Genomic DNA, 17,327 nt, shown 5'->3' on the forward strand with positions numbered 1-17,327 from the left:
GGTTGAGAGTTCCACATTCTCAACACTCTCTGTATAAAGAAGTTTCTTCTGAATCCCCTATTTGATTTCTTGGTGACTTTCTTATATTGATGGTTCTTTCCTGCTGTGAAAACACTTTCTGTGTCTACTTTATCAAAACCTTTCACAATTTTAAAGACCTCGGATATAGTTAGCCTCAACGACCCGTGCTTTAGAGAGACGAGAAATCAGCCGGGTTCCTGCTCCCGATCACTGCCCAGTGACCCCTGGGTTAGAGAGAGGGGAAATCAGCCGGGTTCCTGCTCCCGATCACTGCCCAGTGACCCCTGGGTTAGAGAGAGGGGAAATCAGCCGGGTTCTCCTGATCCATCATTTGCCGTCTGTACACCAATAATGGAGTTGAGGAGGTGGGAGACCAGTGATGGAACTAAACGATCCCTCCTCATCCTCCTTGACCACTCTGCAGCCTTCAACATAGTTGATCACACTGTTCTCCTATAACACCTCTCCTCCATCATCCAGCTGAGGTGGACTGCACTTGCCTGCTTCCATTCTTAACTGTCAAATGTAGCCAAAGACTCACCTTCAATGGCTTATCTTCCTACCCAATCACCATTGTCTTTAGTGTCCCCCCCAAGGATCTCTCCTTGACCCCTATTTTTCACCTACATTCCGGCCCTAAGCAACATCATTCGAAAACTTGTCAGGTTCTGCATGTAAGCTGACGACTCCTAGCTTTACCTCAGCACCACCTCTTTTGACCTCCCACTGCCTCTGATTTGTCATGTTGATTGTGCGACATCAAGTATTGGATGAGCACGAAGCTCCCCCTAGTAAATCTTGGGTAGTCCCTGCCACAAACTGCATTCCCCGGCCATCAATTCCATCCCAATGCCTGGCAACTGTTTGAAGCTGAGTCACTCCATTTGCAACCTTATGTTTCATCCCGCAATGAACTTCAATCGTCGTATCTGCTCCATCACCAAGACTGTCTATTTTCACCTTGTGGAGGTGGGTCCTCAGAGATGGAGGTGAGGAGGTGGGTCCTCAGAGATGGAGTTGAGGAGTTGGGTCCTCAGTAATGCAGGCGTGGAGGTGGAGCCTCAGTGTTGGAGACGAAGAGGTAGAGCCTCAGTGATTTAGGTGAGGAGGTGGGTCCTCAGAGATGGAGGTGAGGAGGTGGGTCCTCAGAGATGGAGGTGAGGAGGTGGGTCCTCAGAGATGGAGGTGAGGAGGTGGGTCCTCAGAGATGGAGGTGAGGAGGTGGGTCCTCAGAGATGGAGGTGAGGAGGTGGGTCCTCAGAGATGGAGGTGAGGAGGTGGGTCCTCAGAGATGGAGGTGAGGAGGTGGGTCCTCAGAGATGGAGGTGAGGAGGTGGGTCCTCAGAGATGGAGGTGAGGAGGTGGGTCCTCAGAGATGGAGGTGAGGAGGTGGGTCCTCAGAGATGGAGGTGAGGAGGTGGGTCCTCAGAGATGGAGGTGAGGAGGTGGGTCCTCAGAGATGGAGGTGAGGAGGTGGGTCCTCAGAGATGGAGGTGAGGAGGTGGGTCCTCAGAGATGGAGGTGAGGAGGTGGGTCCTCAGAGATGGAGGTGAGGAGGTGGGTCCTCAGAGATGGAGGTGAGGAGGTGGGTCCTCAGAGATGGAGGTGAGGAGGTGGGTCCTCAGAGATGGAGGTGAGGAGGTGGGTCCTCAGAGATGGAGGTGAGGAGGTGGGTCCTCAGAGATGGAGGTGAGGAGGTGGGTCCTCAGAGATGGAGGTGAGGAGGTGGGTCCTCAGAGATGGAGGTGAGGAGGTGGGTCCTCAGAGATGGAGGTGAGGAGGTGGGTCCTCAGAGATGGAGGTGAGGAGGTGGGTCCTCAGAGATGGAGGTGAGGAGGTGGGTCCTCAGAGATGGAGGTGAGGAGGTGGGTCCTCAGAGATGGAGGTGAGGAGGTGGGTCCTCAGAGATGGAGGTGAGGAGGTGGGTCCTCAGAGATGGAGGTGAGGAGGTGGGTCCTCAGAGATGGAGGTGAGGAGGTGGGTCCTCAGAGATGGAGGTGAGGAGGTGGGTCCTCAGAGATGGAGGTGAGGAGGTGGGTCCTCAGAGATGGAGGTGAGGAGGTGGGTCCTCAGAGATGGAGGTGAGGAGGTGGGTCCTCAGAGATGGAGGTGAGGAGGTGGGTCCTCAGAGATGGAGGTGAGGAGGTGGGTCCTCAGAGATGGTGGTGAGGAGGTGGGTCCTCAGAGATGGAGGTGAGGAGGTGGGTCCTCAGAGATGGTGGTGAGGAGGTGGGTCCTCGGTGATGGTGGTGAGGAGGTGGGTCCTCGGTGATGGTGGTGAGGAGGTGGGTCCTCGGTGATGGTGGTGAGGAGGTGGGTCCTCGGTGATGGTGGTGAGGAGGTGGGTCCTCGGTGATGGTGGTGAGGAGGTGGGTCCTCGGTGATGGTGGTGAGGAGGTGGGTCCTCGGTGATGGTGGTGAGGAGGTGGGTCCTCGGTGATGGTGGTGAGGAGGTGGGTCCTCGGTGATTTAGGTGAGGAGGTGGGTCCTCGGTGATGGTGGTGAGGAGGTGGGTCCTCGGTGATGGTGGTGAGGAGGTGGGTCCTCGGTGATGGTGGTGAGGAGGTGGGTCCTCGGTGATGGTGGTGAGGAGGTGGGTCCTCGGTGATGGTGGTGAGGAGGTGGGTCCTCGGTGATGGTGGTGAGGAGGTGGGTCCTCGGTGATGGTGGTGAGGAGGTGGGTCCTCGGTGATGGTGGTGAGGAGGTGGGTCCTCGGTGATTTAGGTGAGGAGGTGGGTCCTCAGAGATGGAGGTGAGGAGGTGGGTCCTCAGAGATGGAGGTGAGGAGGTGGGTCCTCAGAGATGGAGGCGAGGAGGTGGGTCCTCGGTGATGGTGGCAAGGAGGTGTCCCCTCCGTGTTAGAGGCGAGGAGGTGGGTCCTTAGTGATGGAGGTGGGGAGGTTGCCTACTCAGCGTTGGAGGCGAGGAGGTGGGTCCTCAGTGGGGGAGGTGGGTCCTCAGTGATGGTGGTGAGGAGGTGGGTCCTCAATGATGATGGTGAGGAGTTGGGTCATCAGTGATGGAGGTGAGGAGGTGGGTCCTCGGTGATGGTGGCGAAGACGTAGATCCTCAGTGATGGAGGCGAGAAGGTGGGGTCTCAGTGTTGGAGGCGAGAAGGTGGGGTCTCAGTGTTGGAGGCGAGGAGGTGGGGCCTCAGTGTTGGAGGCGAGGAGGTGGGGTCTCAGTGTTGGAGGCGAGGAGGTGGGGTCTCAGTGTTGGAGGCGAGGAGGTGGGGTCTCAGTGTTGGAGGCGAGGAGGTGGGGTCTCAGTGTTGGAGGTGAGGAGGTGGGGCCTCAGTGTTGCTAGCAAATGACAGACAGGAATAAGAGAGAATTTCAGGTCACATGTTTGATTATAGATATTGGTGAATAGAGTTTGCTCCTCTACAAAGTCCCTTAAGCCAAATAATCAGATTGTTGAATGTTTTGTATTACGCTCCCACTTCCATGCATCTCTTTTGCTTAATTCATGACTGGATAATTTAAGTTTTTGTTTTGCCATTTTGGATTTTGTGGTGTGGGAAAAATCTGAAGAAACCTTTTATAGAAGAGGGGTAGGTTCCATTTATATAAAATATGGAAAGGACTGTTAAAGGTTTTTATAAATATATTCTGCAAAGATAAATTTCCCCTAAATGATACGGAGGAGGGGCAGGATGACTGAGTGAACGAGTGCTGCATTTTGGCCTCTTTGTGTCAGTATTTACAAACCAGTCTAAGACTACCCTCTTATACACAGGTGGAACTTGAAGAGCAGAAGGAAGATAAACTGATAGATGGAGATATTAGCCACAAAGTATTGATAGAAAGGCAAGAGATAGAGAAAGAGGGAAAGAAAAAGAAGAACTTGCTTTTGTCTGGCACCTTTCACAACCTAAGGGTGTCCCAAAATCCTAAAGTGTAGTCACAGCTTTAATGTAGGAAACATGGCCTGAATGTCAAAGTCGGTGACAAAGGAGATTGGTCAATTCCTGATGGATATTTGAAGAGATTCACTACATACATAAATTGTGCTAAGGATAGAAGATGTACTAATTAGTAAAGAGGAGTGGAAGGACAAACCAGGGAAACTTGGTGTTCCTCAAGGATCTATCCTTGGCTTTTCCTATTTCTTGTCTACATGTTGCTCCTCGGCATCATCATCTGAAAACTTGTCAAGTTCCACATGAATGTTGAAGACCCCCAGTTCTACCTTACCACTCCGTCCCTCGATCCCTTCAGTTGGGCAGAAATTTCCTGCCACAAACTGGGCTTGCTGGCCACTGGCTGAGGCTGAACCAGATCATTCGCAGCCTTGGTGCTATATTTGACTCTGAGATAATCTTTCAACCCCATAATCACTTGCTCATCAAGACCACCTACTTCCACCTTCATAACATCGCCTGACACCGTACCTGCCTCAGCTCATTTGTATTTCACCAGGACGCCCCCCTGTTGGGATTGTGTTTCACCAGGGGGCCCCATTGTTGGGACTGTGTTTCATCAGGGGGCCCCATTGTTGGGACTGTGTTTCATCAGGGGACCCCATTGTTGGGACTGTGTTTCATCAGGGGACCCCCCCTGTTGGAACTGTGTTTCACCAGGGGACCCCCCCTGTTGGGACTGTTTCACGAGGGCCCCCCCCCTGTTGGGACTGTGTTTCACCAGGGGGCCCCCCTGTTGGGACTGTGTTTCACCAGGGGGACCCCCTGTTGGGACTGTGTTTCACCAGGGGGACCCCCTGTTGGGACTGTGTTTCACCAGGGGGCCCCCCCTGTTGGGACTGTGTTTCACCAGGAGGCCCCCCTGTTGGGACTGTGTTTCACCAGGGGGCCCCCCTGTTGGGACTGTGTTTCACCAGGGGGCCCCCCTGTTGGGACTGTGTTTCACCAGGGGGCCCCCCTGTTGGGACTGTGTTTCACCAGGGGGCCCCCCTGTTGGGACTGTGTTTCACCAGGGGGCCCCCCTGTTGGGACTGTGTTTCACCAGGGGGCCCCCCTGTTGGGACTGTGTTTCACCAGGGGGCCCCCCTGTTGGGACTGTGTTTCACCAGGGGGCCCCCCTGTTGGGACTGTGTTTCACCAGGGGGCCCCCCTGTTGGGACTATGTTTCACCAGGGGGCCCCCCTGTTGGGACTATGTTTCACCAGGGGGCCCCCCTGTTGGGACTATGTTTCACCAGGGGGCCCCCCTGTTGGGACTATGTTTCACCAGGGGGCCCCCCTGTTGGGACTATGTTTCACCAGGGGGCCCCCCTGTTGGGACTATGTTTCACCAGGGGGCCCCCCTGTTGGGACTATGTTTCACCAGGGGGCCCCCCTGTTGGGACTATGTTTCACCAGGGGGCCCCCCTGTTGGGACTATGTTTCACCAGGGGGCCCCCCTGTTGGGACTATGTTTCACCAGGGGGCCCCCCTGTTGGGACTATGTTTCACCAGGGGGCCCCCCTGTTGGGACTATGTTTCACCAGGGGGCCCCCTGTTGGGACTGTGTTTCACCAGGGCCCTCGCTATTGGGACTGTGTTTCAACCAGGGGGCTCCCCTGTTGGGACTGTGTTTCAACCAGGGGGCTCCCCTGTTGGGACTGTGTTTCAACCAGGGGGCTCCCCTGTTGGGACTGTGTTTCAACCAGGGGGCTCCCCTGTTGGGACTGTGTTTCAACCAGGGGGCTCCCCTGTTGGGACTGTGTTTCAACCAGGGGGCTCCCCTGTTGGGACTGTGTTTCAACCAGGGGGCTTCCCTGTTGGGACTGTGTTTCAACCAGGGGGCTCCCCTGTTGGGACTGTGTTTCAACCAGGGGGCTCCCCTGTTGGGACTGTGTTTCAACCAGGGGGCTCCCCTGTTGGGACTGTGTTTCAACCAGGGGGCTCCCCTGTTGGGACTGTGTTTCAACCAGGGGGCTCCCCTGTTGGGACTGTGTTTCAACCAGGGGGCTCCCCTGTTGGGACTGTGTTTCAACCAGGGGGCTCCCCTGTTGGGACTGTGTTTCAACCAGGGGGCTCCCCTGTTGGGACTGTGTTTCAACCAGGGGGCTCCCCTGTTGGGACTGTGTTTCAACCAGGGGGCTCCCCTGTTGGGACTGTGTTTCAACCAGGGGGCTCCCCTGTTGGGACTGTGTTTCAACCAGGGGGCTCCCCTGTTGGGACTGTGTTTCAACCAGGGGGCTCCCCTGTTGGGACTGTGTTTCAACCAGGGGGCTCCCCTGTTGGGACTGTGTTTCAACCAGGGGGCTCCCCTGTTGGGACTGTGTTTCAACCAGGGGGCTCCCCTGTTGGGACTGTGTTTCAACCAGGGGGCTCCCCTGTTGGGACTGTGTTTCAACCAGGGGGCTCCCCTGTTGGGACTGTGTTTCAACCAGGGGGCTCCCCTGTTGGGACTGTGTTTCAACCAGGGGGCTCCCCTGTTGGGACTGTGTTTCAACCAGGGGGCTCCCCTGTTGGGACTGTGTTTCAACCAGGGGGCTCCCCTGTTGGGACTGTGTTTCAACCAGGGGGCTCCCCTGTTGGGACTGTGTTTCAACCAGGGGGCTCCCCTGTTGGGACTGTGTTTCAACCAGGGGGCTCCCCTGTTGGGACTGTGTTTCAACCAGGGGGCTCCCCTGTTGGGACTGTGTTTCAACCAGGGGGCTCCCCTGTTGGGACTGTGTTTCAACCAGGGGGCTCCCCTGTTGGGACTGTGTTTCAACCAGGGGGCTCCCCTGTTGGGACTGTGTTTCAACCAGGGGGCTCCCCTGTTGGGACTGTGTTTCAACCAGGGGGCTCCCCTGTTGGGACTGTGTTTCAACCAGGGGGCTCCCCTGTTGGGACTGTGTTTCACCAGGGGGCACCCCTGTTGGGACTGTGTTTCACGAGGGCCCCCCCCCCCCGTTGGGACTGTGTTTCACCAGGGCCCCCCCCCGTTGGGACTGTGTTTCACCAGGGTTCCACCCTGTTGGGACTGTGTTTCACCAGGGTTCCACCCCGTTGGGACTGTGTTTCACCAGGGGGCCCCCTGTTGGGACTGTGTTTCACCAGGGGGCCCCCTGTTGGGACTGTGTTTCACCAGGGGGCCCCCTGTTGGGACTGTGTTTCACCAGGGGGCCCCCTGTTGGGACTGTGTTTCACCAGGGGGCCCCCTGTTGGGACTGTGTTTCACCAGGGGGCCCCCTGTTGGGACTGTGTTTCACCAGGGGGCCCCCTGTTGGGACTGTGTTTCACCAGGGGGCCCCCTGTTGGGACTGTGTTTCACCAGGGGGCCCCCTGTTGGGACTGTGTTTCACCAGGGGGCCCCCTGTTGGGACTGTGTTTCACCAGGGGGCCCCCTGTTGGGACTGTGTTTCACCAGGGGGCCCCCTGTTGGGACTGTGTTTCACCAGGGGGCCCCCTGTTGGGACTGTGTTTCACCAGGGGGCCCCCTGTTGGGACTGTGTCTCACCAGGGCCCCCGCTATTGGGACTGTGTTTCAACCAGGGGGCCCCCCTGTTGGGACTATGTTTCACCAGGGGGCCCCCTGTTGGGACTGTGTTTCACCAGGGCCCCCGCTATTGGGACTGTGTTTCAACCAGGGGGCTCCCCTGTTGGGACTGTGTTTCAACCAGGGGGCTCCCCTGTTGGGACTGTGTTTCAACCAGGGGGCTCCCCTGTTGGGACTGTGTTTCAACCAGGGGGCTCCCCTGTTGGGACTGTGTTTCAACCAGGGGGCTCCCCTGTTGGGACTGTGTTTCAACCAGGGGGCTCCCCTGTTGGGACTGTGTTTCAACCAGGGGGCTCCCCTGTTGGGACTGTGTTTCAACCAGGGGGCTCCCCTGTTGGGACTGTGTTTCAACCAGGGGGCTCCCCTGTTGGGACTGTGTTTCAACCAGGGGGCTCCCCTGTTGGGACTGTGTTTCAACCAGGGGGCTCCCCTGTTGGGACTGTGTTTCAACCAGGGGGCTCCCCTGTTGGGACTGTGTTTCACGAGGGCCCCCCCCCCCCGTTGGGACTGTGTTTCACCAGGGGGCCCCCTGTTGGGACTGTGTTTCACCAGGGGGCCCCCTGTTGGGACTGTGTTTCAACCAGGGGGCTCCCCTGTTGGGACTGTGTTTCAACCAGGGGGCTCCCCTGTTGGGACTGTGTTTCACCATGGGGCACCCCTGTTGGGACTGTGTTTCACGAGGGCCCCCCCCCCCCCCGTTGGGACTGTGTTTCACCAGGGGGCCCCCTGTTGGGACTGTGTTTCAACCAGGGGGCTCCCCTGTTGGGACTGTGTTTCACCAGGGGGCCCCCTGTTGGGACTGTGTTTCACGAGGGCCCCCCCCCCCCCCGTTGGGACTGTGTTTCACCAGGGGGCCCCCTGTTGGGACTGTGTTTCACCAGGGGGCCCCCTGTTGGGACTGTGTTTCACCAGGGGGCCCCCTGTTGGGACTCTGTTTCACCAGAATTCATCTCCTTTTGAGTCGGGAAGAATCTGGGAAATGAGAGATGTTTCTGGAAAGATTGCATGATGTCCATCAAGCAGGCAGGGATCTGGACGCATCCTGACTATACACCACCCACATTGAATGACACTATCAACCTGTCACCGGCTTTGGCCCACCCCAATTCCCCAATTTCACTGAGGGATGATTTTCTTGGGCACTGCTGATCTCGGTGCTAATTTCCTCAGTTTGCTTGCGGGGGCCGAATGTAGATGGGATCACGGATATATTGCACATAACCTCCTGTCTCCTCATGTCATGGCTGTTTAACCACAGGCAGTGCACTCAGGATATCAGTGGCCAGCAGGGAAGAGTCCCCATCCAGTTCTCAATCTGAATAACCCCCATCTGTCACTCTGTGTTGCCAGGTCTGTAATGGGGCCGAGTACCTGAAGCTGCCAGTGGATGAGATGGTACAAGCTGTGAAGTTAATCGCCGGCCCAGGAAGAACAGAGAGTTCAGGTAACCCAGAGCGGTGGGTGGGGGGTGGTTGGTGAAGTGACGTTTCCTGGAGTGAAGTGGGGGGGGTGGTGATCTGACATGGGGTTTTCCAGGGGGATGGGGATCAACGCAAGAGGATTCCTGGGGACTGGGGTGACACAGGGTTTCTGGAGAGGTGGGGGGTTGACATGGGGGTTTCCTGCAGTGCGGGGGGGACGCGGGAATTGTGGGTTTTAGCTTGGGGTGGGAGGGGGGGCACAGGGTTTCTGTGGGGGAACAGCACCAGGTTTCTGGGAAGTTGACAAATGGGGTTTCCCAGGGGGTTGCAGGCTGGGGGGTGGGAAGGAGACATGGGGTTTTCCCTGGGTTTGGAGGAGAGGGACATGGGGTTTCCCAGGGGTTGGAGGAGGGGGACATGGGGTTTCCCAGGGGTTGGAGGAGGGGGACATGGGGTTTCCCAGGAGTTGGAGGAGGGGAACATGGGGTTTCCCAGGAGTTGGAGGAGGGGGACATGGGGTTTCCCAGGGGTTGGAGGAGGGGGACATGGGGTTTCCCAGGGGTTGGAGGAGGGGGACATGGGGTTTCCCTGGGATCGGATGGGGAACACGGGATTTCCTAGGGTTGGGGGTGGACATGGGGTTTCCACGGGGGGTTTAAGGAAGTTGTATGTCTCCAAAAGGATCAAGAAATTTAATCCTGGAACAAAATGACAGCAGAAGGATTGTGTTTCCTATCACCAAACCAAGGTCCATGTCTGAAGGTATGCTTAAGATGGTGGGTATAGTTCCTACAGCAGAGAGTCACTGACTGTACTCAATGTTTCACACCCCACCAAAGGCACCTCCCATATCATGCATTTATTCCCCGTTAGGTGCTCTCTCTCCTGATTCCAGTCCCACTACACTTTTTATGACACTGGGATGTGTGATCTATGCTATTAGCGTCCACGCTACATCATGGGAGCTGTATAGAGCATAGAAAAATAGGAGCAGCAGTAGGCCATTCGGCCCCTCGAGCCTGCACCACCATTCAGTACGATCATGGCTGATCATCCAAACTCAGTACCCTGTTCCCGCTTTCTCCCCATACCCCTTGATCCCTTTAGCCCCAAGAACTATATCTAACTCTTTCTTGAATATATTTAATGATTTGGCCTCAACTGCTTTCTGTGCTAGAGAATTCCACAGGTTCACCACTCTCTGGGAGAAGAAATCCCTCCTCATCTCAGTCCTGAATGGCTTACCCCTTATCCTTAGTCTGTGATCCCCGGTCCTGGACTGCTCCGCCATTGGGAATATCCTTCCTGCATCTAGTCTGTCCAGTCCTGTTAGAATTTTGTAGGTTTCTGTGAGATTCCCTCTCATTCTTCGAAACTCTAGCGAATACAAGCCTAATCGACCCAATCTCTCTTCATACGTCAGTCTGCCATCCCAGGAGTCAGTCTGGTGAACCTTCGCTGCGCTCCCTCTATAGAAAGAACATCCTTCCTCAGATAAGGAGACCAAAACTGCACACACTATTCCAGATGTGGTCTCACCAAGGCCTTGTATAATTGCAACAAGACATCCTTGCTCCTGTACTCAAATCCTCTCGCCCTGAAGGCCAACATACCATTTGCCTTCTTAACTGCATGCTTACTTTCAGCGACTGGTGCACAAGGACACCCAGGTCTCGCTGCACCTCCCCCTTTCCCAACCTGTCGCCGTTCAGATAATCTGCCTTTCTGTTGTTGCCACCAAAGTGGATAACCTCACATTTATCCACATTATACTGCATCTGCCATGTATTTGCCCACTCACTCAACCTGTCCAAATCACACTGGAGCTTCTCTGCATCCTCCTCACAGCTCACACTCCCACCCAACTTTGTGTCGTCTGCAAACTTGGATATATTACATTTAATTCCCTCATCGATATCATTAATATATATTGTGAATAGAACACCAGGCTCTTGTCTGGTCTGTTAGCTGAGACCCAGACCTCAGCCTGGTCTGATGGCTGAGACCCAGGCCCCGGCCTGGTCTGATGGCTGAGACCCAGGCCCCGGCCTGGTCTGATGGCTGAGACCCAGGCCCCGGCCTGGTCTGATGGCTGAGACCCAGGCCCCGGCCTGGTCTGATGGCTGAGACCCAGGCCCCGGCCTGGTCTGATGGCTGAGACCCAGGCCCCGGCCTGGTCTGATGGCTGAGACCCAGGCCCCGGCCTGGTCTGATGGCTGAGACCCAGGCCCCGGCCTGGTCTGATGGCTGAGACCCAGGCCCCGGCCTGGTCTGATGGCTGAGACCCAGGCCCCGGCCTGGTCTGTTAGCTGAGACCCAGGCCCCGGCCTGGTCTGTTAGCTGAGGCCCAGGCACCGGCCTGGTCTATCAGCTGAGGCCCAGGACCCGGCCTGGTCTGTTAGCTGATTTCGGTGGGGACACGGCAACTGACCTCAGTACGCCTGATGTGGAAATGGGAAATTTCAACCAGGGTTTCTTGCTTTGGCAGTTTCTGCCCAGTGACACCTGCAGAAGAATACTGGGGATTGAGATTGGTACGACGCAATCCTCAGTCAATGTGTCCTGAGAGGGAAGAGTAAATCAAATCAGAAAGGTAGAATGTTGAAAACCAGTTGAGGGAAATTGTTCCCACAGGGCAAGGAAATAAGGAGTAAACTGAGAATTGAGAAAGGACAACTTCACACAAAGTAGACATAGTTTGTCCCTATTTACCATATTAAAATGCCATTCTGAACCCTTCCAACAGATCTCCTCTATCTTCTCTGTTCTAATGAAAAGACCCCAGTTTCTCTCTCTCCTGATTAAATATAGCCTTTCATCCCTGGGATCAAAGTAAATTGCTTTGTATTCTCTCCAGTCCCCAGTGTATTCTTTGATCATGTATGGATAACCCACTGCTTCACTCTGAGTTCTGTTGTGCTAACACCTCAATAAATACATAGAAATACATTGAATTATACAATGCTGAAACAGACCATTTGGCCCAACTGATCAATGGCAGTGTTTATGCTCCATACAAGCATAAATTACCCATTTCCCCCAGTTTGGCCCTTTCTGACACATATTGAGTTACATATTGTACTGGCTGCAGACAGCACCCAAACCTCATTCACCATTTGTCACCAGTGCTGCTTGACTGTGTGAATTGCTGCACACTACAGCGGCAGTCTTCTGATTTTATTTCTGCGCCTTTGTGAGGTTCTTTCCCAATCCAGTGGTATAGTACCTCGACGCAAGTCTGAGCAGAGCACAGGACCAGGGGAGATTTAGGAACAGGAAAGGCCTTTGATTCCAACAAACACAGCCATCCGAGGGGACACGGAGCAATAGGTGAATGGAACTGAGAGAAAGAGCACAGGGCTATGGGTGAATAGCATCTTTCTATGCTGTGTAGGTCTGTGAGATCTCTAATTTGTCTTTCTAGTTGTGACTGGTCTGGTTAGTTCCAGTTGTCAGGCAGTAAGATGAAGTTTGTGTTGATATCTGCAGCCACAGAGAGTTGTGTTTCTGTGGTTCCGAGCAGAATCGTGAGAACCTCCACCTCAGTCTCACTGACATGAAAAGCAATCGCATGGAAAGAGCCACAATACCACATGAAAGGGCTGGGAATATCTGCACTGGCTGCTGCTCTCAGCCTCCTCAGCTCTGGTTCTCATCTGTTTGCACACTCCTGAACTTGCTGCTATCCACCAACCACTCACTGTGCTCTGAAAAAAAGCTGCCTTTGAGGGAGGAAGAAATATAGTTTTATCTCAGCCATGTTAAAAACAGAGGCCAACGCTCAGTTTATTTTTTTTCCCAATGTTGCCTTGGGCTCAATCCCATAATGTATGATGACGGGATTTACTGCTTTGTGAGCTCGAGCCAATTAAAAACCTCATTTCCACCAAAGATGATACTCAGTCTGCTGCAACTGTCCCTCTCTCTGCTGTAACTGTCCCTCTCTCTGCTGTAACTGTCCCTCTCTCTGCTGCAACTGTCCCTCTCTCTGCTGCAACTGTCCCTCTCTCTGCTGCAACTGTCCCTCTCTCTGCTGCAACTGTCCCTCTCTCTGCTGTAACTGTCCGTCTCTCTCTGCTGTAACTGTCCGTCTCTCTGCTGTAACTGTCCGTCTCTCTGCTGTAACTGTCCGTCTCTCTGCTGTAACTGTCCCTCTCTCTGCTGTAACTGTCCCTCTCTCTGCTGTAACTGTCCCTCTCTCTGCTGTAACTGCCCCTCTCTCTGCTGTAACTGCCCCTCTCTCTGCTGTAACTGCCCCTCTCTCTGCTGTAACTGCCCCTCTCTCTGCTGTAACTGCCCCTCTCTCTGCTGTAACTGCCCCTCTCTCTGCTGTAACTGCCCCTCTCTCTGCTGTAACTGCCCCTCTCTCTGCTGTAACTGCCCCTCTCTCTGCTGTAACTGCCCCTCTCTCTGCTGTAACTGCCCCTCTCTCTGCTGTAACTGTCCCTCTCTCTGCTGTAACTGTCCCTCTCTCTCTGCTGTAACTGTCCCTCTCTCTGCTGTAACTGTCCCTCTCTCTCTGCTGTAACTGTCCCTCTCTCTGCTGTAACTGTCCCTCTCTCTGCTGTAACTGTCCCTCTCTCTGCTGTAACTGTCCCTCTCTCTGCTGTAACTGTCCCTCTCTCTGCTGTAACTGTCCCTCTCTCTGCTGTAACTGTCCCTCTCTCTGCTGTAACTGTCCCTCTCTCTGCTGTAACTGTCCCTCTCTCTGCTGCAACTGTCCCCCTCTCTGCTGCAACTGTCCCCCTCTCTGCTGCAACTGTCCCCCTCTCTGCTGCAACTGTCCCCCTCTCTGCTGCAACTGTCCCCCTCTCTGCTGCAACTGTCCCCCTCTCTGCTGCAACTGTCCCCCTCTCTGCTGCAACTGTCCCCCTCTCTGCTGCAACTGTCCCCCTCTCTGCTGCAACTGTCCCCCTCTCTGCTGCAACTGTCCCCCTCTCTGCTGCAACTGTCCCCCTCTCTGCTGCAACTGTCCCTCTCTCTCTGCTGTAACTGTCCCTCTCTCTCTGCTGTAACTGTCCCTCTCTCTGCTGTAACTGTCCCTCTCTCTGCTGTAACTGCCCCTCTCTCTGCTGTAACTGCCCCTCTCTCTGCTGTAACTGCCCCTCTCTCTGCTGTAACTGCCCCTCTCTCTGCTGTAACTGCCCCTCTCTCTGCTGTAACTGCCCCTCTCTCTGCTGTAACTGCCCCTCTCTCTGCTGCAACTGCCCCTCTCTCTGCTGCAACTGCCCCTCTCTCTGCTGCAACTGCCCCTCTCTCTTCTGCAACTGCCCCTCTCTCTGCTGCAACTGCCCCTCTCTCTGCTGCAACTGCCCCTCTCTCTGCTGCAACTGCCCCTCTCTCTGCTGCAACTGCCCCTCTCTCTGCTGCAACTGCCCCTCTCTCTGCTGCAACTGCCCCTCTCTCTGCTGCAACTGCCTCTCCTGCCCCTGTCTCTGCTGTAACTGCCCCTCTCTCTAATCAAACTGCCCCTCTCTCCTGTAACTGCTGCAACTGCCTCCCTCTCTCTGCTGTAACTGCCTCCCTCTCTCTGCTGTAACTGCCTCCCTCTCTCTGCTGTAACTGCCTCCCTCTCTCTGCTGTAACTGCCCCCCTCTCTCTGCTGTAACTGCCCCCCTCTCTCTGCTGTAACTGACCCCCTCTCTCTGCTGTAACTGCCCCCCTCTCTCTGCTGTAAATGCCCCCCTCTCTCTGCTGTAACTGCCCCCCTCTCTCTGTTGTAACTCCCCCTCTCTCTGCTGTAATTGCCCCCTCTCTACTGTAACTGCCCCTCTCTCTGCTGTAACTGTCCTTCTCTCTGCTGTAACTTTCCCGCTCTCTCTGCTGTAACTGTCCCTTTTTCTGCTGTAACTGTCCCTTTTTCTGCTGTAACTGCCTCTCTCTGTTGTAACTACCTCTTTCTGTTGTAACTACCTCTTTCTGTTGTAACTGCCTCTCTCTGTTGTAACTGCCTTTCTTTCTGCTGTATCTGCCCCTCTCCCTGCTGAAACTGTCTCTCTCTGCTGTAACTGCCCCACTCTCCGCTGTAATTGCCCCTCTCTCTGCTGTAACTGCCTCTACTGCCTCTCTCTCTGCAGCAACTGCCCCTCTCTCTACAGCAACTGCCCCTCTCTCTACAGCAACTGCCCCTCTCTCTACAGCAACTGCCCCTCTCTCTGCAGCAACTGCCCCTCTCTCTGCAGCAACTGCCCCTCTCTCTGCAGCAACTGCCCCTCTCTCTGCAGCAACTGCCCCTCTCTCTGCTGTAACTGTCCCTCTCTCTGCTGCAACTGCCCTTCTCTCTGCTGTAACTACCCTTCTCTCTGCTGTAACTGCCCTTCTCTCTGCTGTAACTGCCCTTCTCTCTGCTGTAACTGCCCTTCTCTCTGCTGTAACTGCCCTTCTCTCAGCTGTAACTGCTCTTCTCTCTGCTGTAACTGCCCTTCTCTCTGCTGTAACTGCCCTTCTCTCTGCTGTAACTGCCCTTCTCTCTGCTGTAACTGCCCTTCTCTCTGCTGTAACTGCCCTTCTCTCTGCTGTAACTGCCCTTCTCTCTGCTGTAACTGCCTCTACTGCCTCTCTCTCTGCAGCAACTGCCCCTCTCTCTACAGCAACTGCCCCTCTCTCTACAGCAACTGCCCCTCTCTCTACAGCAACTGCCCCTCTCTCTACAGCAACTGCCCCTCTCTCTACAGCAACTGCCCCTCTCTCTACAGCAACTGCCCCTCTCTCTGCAGCAACTGCCCCTCTCTCTGCAGCAACTGCCCCTCTCTCTGCAGCAACTGCCCCTCTCTCTGCAGCAACTGCCCCTCTCTCTGCAGCAACTGCCCCTCTCTCTGCTGTAACTGTCCCTCTCTCTGCTGCAACTGCCCTTCTCTCTGCTGTAACTACCCTTCTCTCTGCTGTAACTGCCCTTCTCTCTGCTGTAACTGCCCTTCTCTCTGCTGTAACTGCCCTTCTCTCTGCTGTAACTGCCCTTCTCTCAGCTGTAACTGCTCTTCTCTCTGCTGTAACTGCCCTTCTCTCTGCTGTTAACTGCCCTTCTCTCTGCTGTAACTGTCCCTCTCTCTGCTGTAACTGTCCCTCTCTCTGCTGTAACTGTCCCCCTCTCTGCTGTAACTGTCCCCCTCTCTGCTGTAACTGTCCCCCTCTCTGCTGTAACTGTCTCCCTCTCTGCCGTAACTGTCCCCCTCTCTGCCGCAACTGTCCCCCTCTCTGCCGCAACTGTCCCCCTCTCTGCCGCAACTGTCCCCCTCTCTGCCGCAACTGTCCCCCTCTCTGCCGCAACTGTCCCCCTCTCTGCCGCAACTGTCCCCCTCTCTGCCGCAACTGTCCCCCTCTCTGCCGCAACTGTCCCCCTCTCTGCCGCAACTGTCCCCCTCTCTGCCGCAACTGTCCCCCTCTCTGCCGCAACTGTCCCCCTCTCTGCCGCAACTGTCCCCCTCTCTGCCGCAACTGTCCCCCTCTCTGCCGCAACTGTCCCCCTCTCTGCCGCAACTGTCCCCCTCTCTGCCGCAACTGTCCCCCTCTCTGCCGCAACTGTCCCCCTCTCTGCCGCAACTGTCCCCCTCTCTGCCGCAACTGTCCCCCTCTCTGCCGCAACTGTCCCCCTCTCTGCCGCAACTGTCCCCCTCTCTGCCGCAACTGTCCCCCTCTCTGCCGCAACTGTCCCCCTCTCTGCCGCAACTGTCCCCCTCTCTGCCGCAACTGTCCCCCTCTCTGCCGCAACTGTCCCCCTCTCTGCCGCAACTGTCCCCCTCTCTGCCGCAACTGTCCCCCTCTCTGCCGCAACTGTCCCCCTCTCTGCCGCAACTGTCCCCCTCTCTGCCGCAACTGTCCCCCTCTCTGCCGCAACTGTCCCCCTCTCTGCCGCAACTGTCCCCCTCTCTGCCGCAACTGTCCCCCTCTCTGCCGCAACTGTCCCCCTCTCTGCCGCAACTGTCCCCCTCTCTGCCGCAACTGTCCCCCTCTCTGCCGCAACTGTCCCCCTCTCTGCCGCAACTGTCCCCCTCTCTGCCGCAACTGTCCCCCTCTCTGCCGCAACTGTCCCCCTCTCTGCCGCAACTGTCCCCCTCTCTGCCGCAACTGTCCCCCTCTCTGCCGCAACTGTCCCCCTCTCTGCCGCAACTGTCCCCCTCTCTGCCGCAACTGTCCCCCTCTCTCTGCCTCAACTCCCCCTCTCTCTGCCGCAACTGTCCTTCTCTCTGCCGCAACTGTCCTTCTCTCTGCCGCAACTGTCCCTCTCTCTGCCGCAACTGTCCCTCTCTCTGCCGCAAATCCCCCTCTCTCTGCCTCAACTCCCCCTCTCTCTGTTGTAACTGTCCCTCTCTCTCTGCTGTAACTGCCCCCCTCTCTCTGTTGTAACTGCCCCCCTCTCTCTGCTGTAATTGCCCCCTCTCTGCTGTAACTGCCCCTCTCTCTGCTGCAACTGCCCCTCTCTCTGCTGCAACTGCCCCTCTCTCTGCTGCAACTGCCC

The 17,327-nt window shown here is 55.9% G+C and overlaps 1 protein-coding gene across 5 annotated transcripts in view; it reads left to right on the plus strand.

The window, feature by feature from the left end:
• Window positions 1-17,327, plus strand: part of LOC137347822 (exonuclease mut-7 homolog) — a 556,743-nt gene that overhangs the window by 523,159 nt on the left and 16,257 nt on the right. For all 5 annotated transcript variants that reach the window (XM_068012844.1, XM_068012843.1, XM_068012840.1 and 2 more), the window contains one exon: window positions 8,802-8,895. In XM_068012844.1, coding sequence (XP_067868945.1) covers window positions 8,802-8,895 — 94 coding nt within the window. The remainder of the gene's footprint in view (window positions 1-8,801; window positions 8,896-17,327) is intronic.

This window comes from Heterodontus francisci, chromosome 32 (genome assembly GCF_036365525.1).
Source record: "Heterodontus francisci isolate sHetFra1 chromosome 32, sHetFra1.hap1, whole genome shotgun sequence".
NCBI lineage: Eukaryota > Metazoa > Chordata > Chondrichthyes > Heterodontiformes > Heterodontidae > Heterodontus > Heterodontus francisci.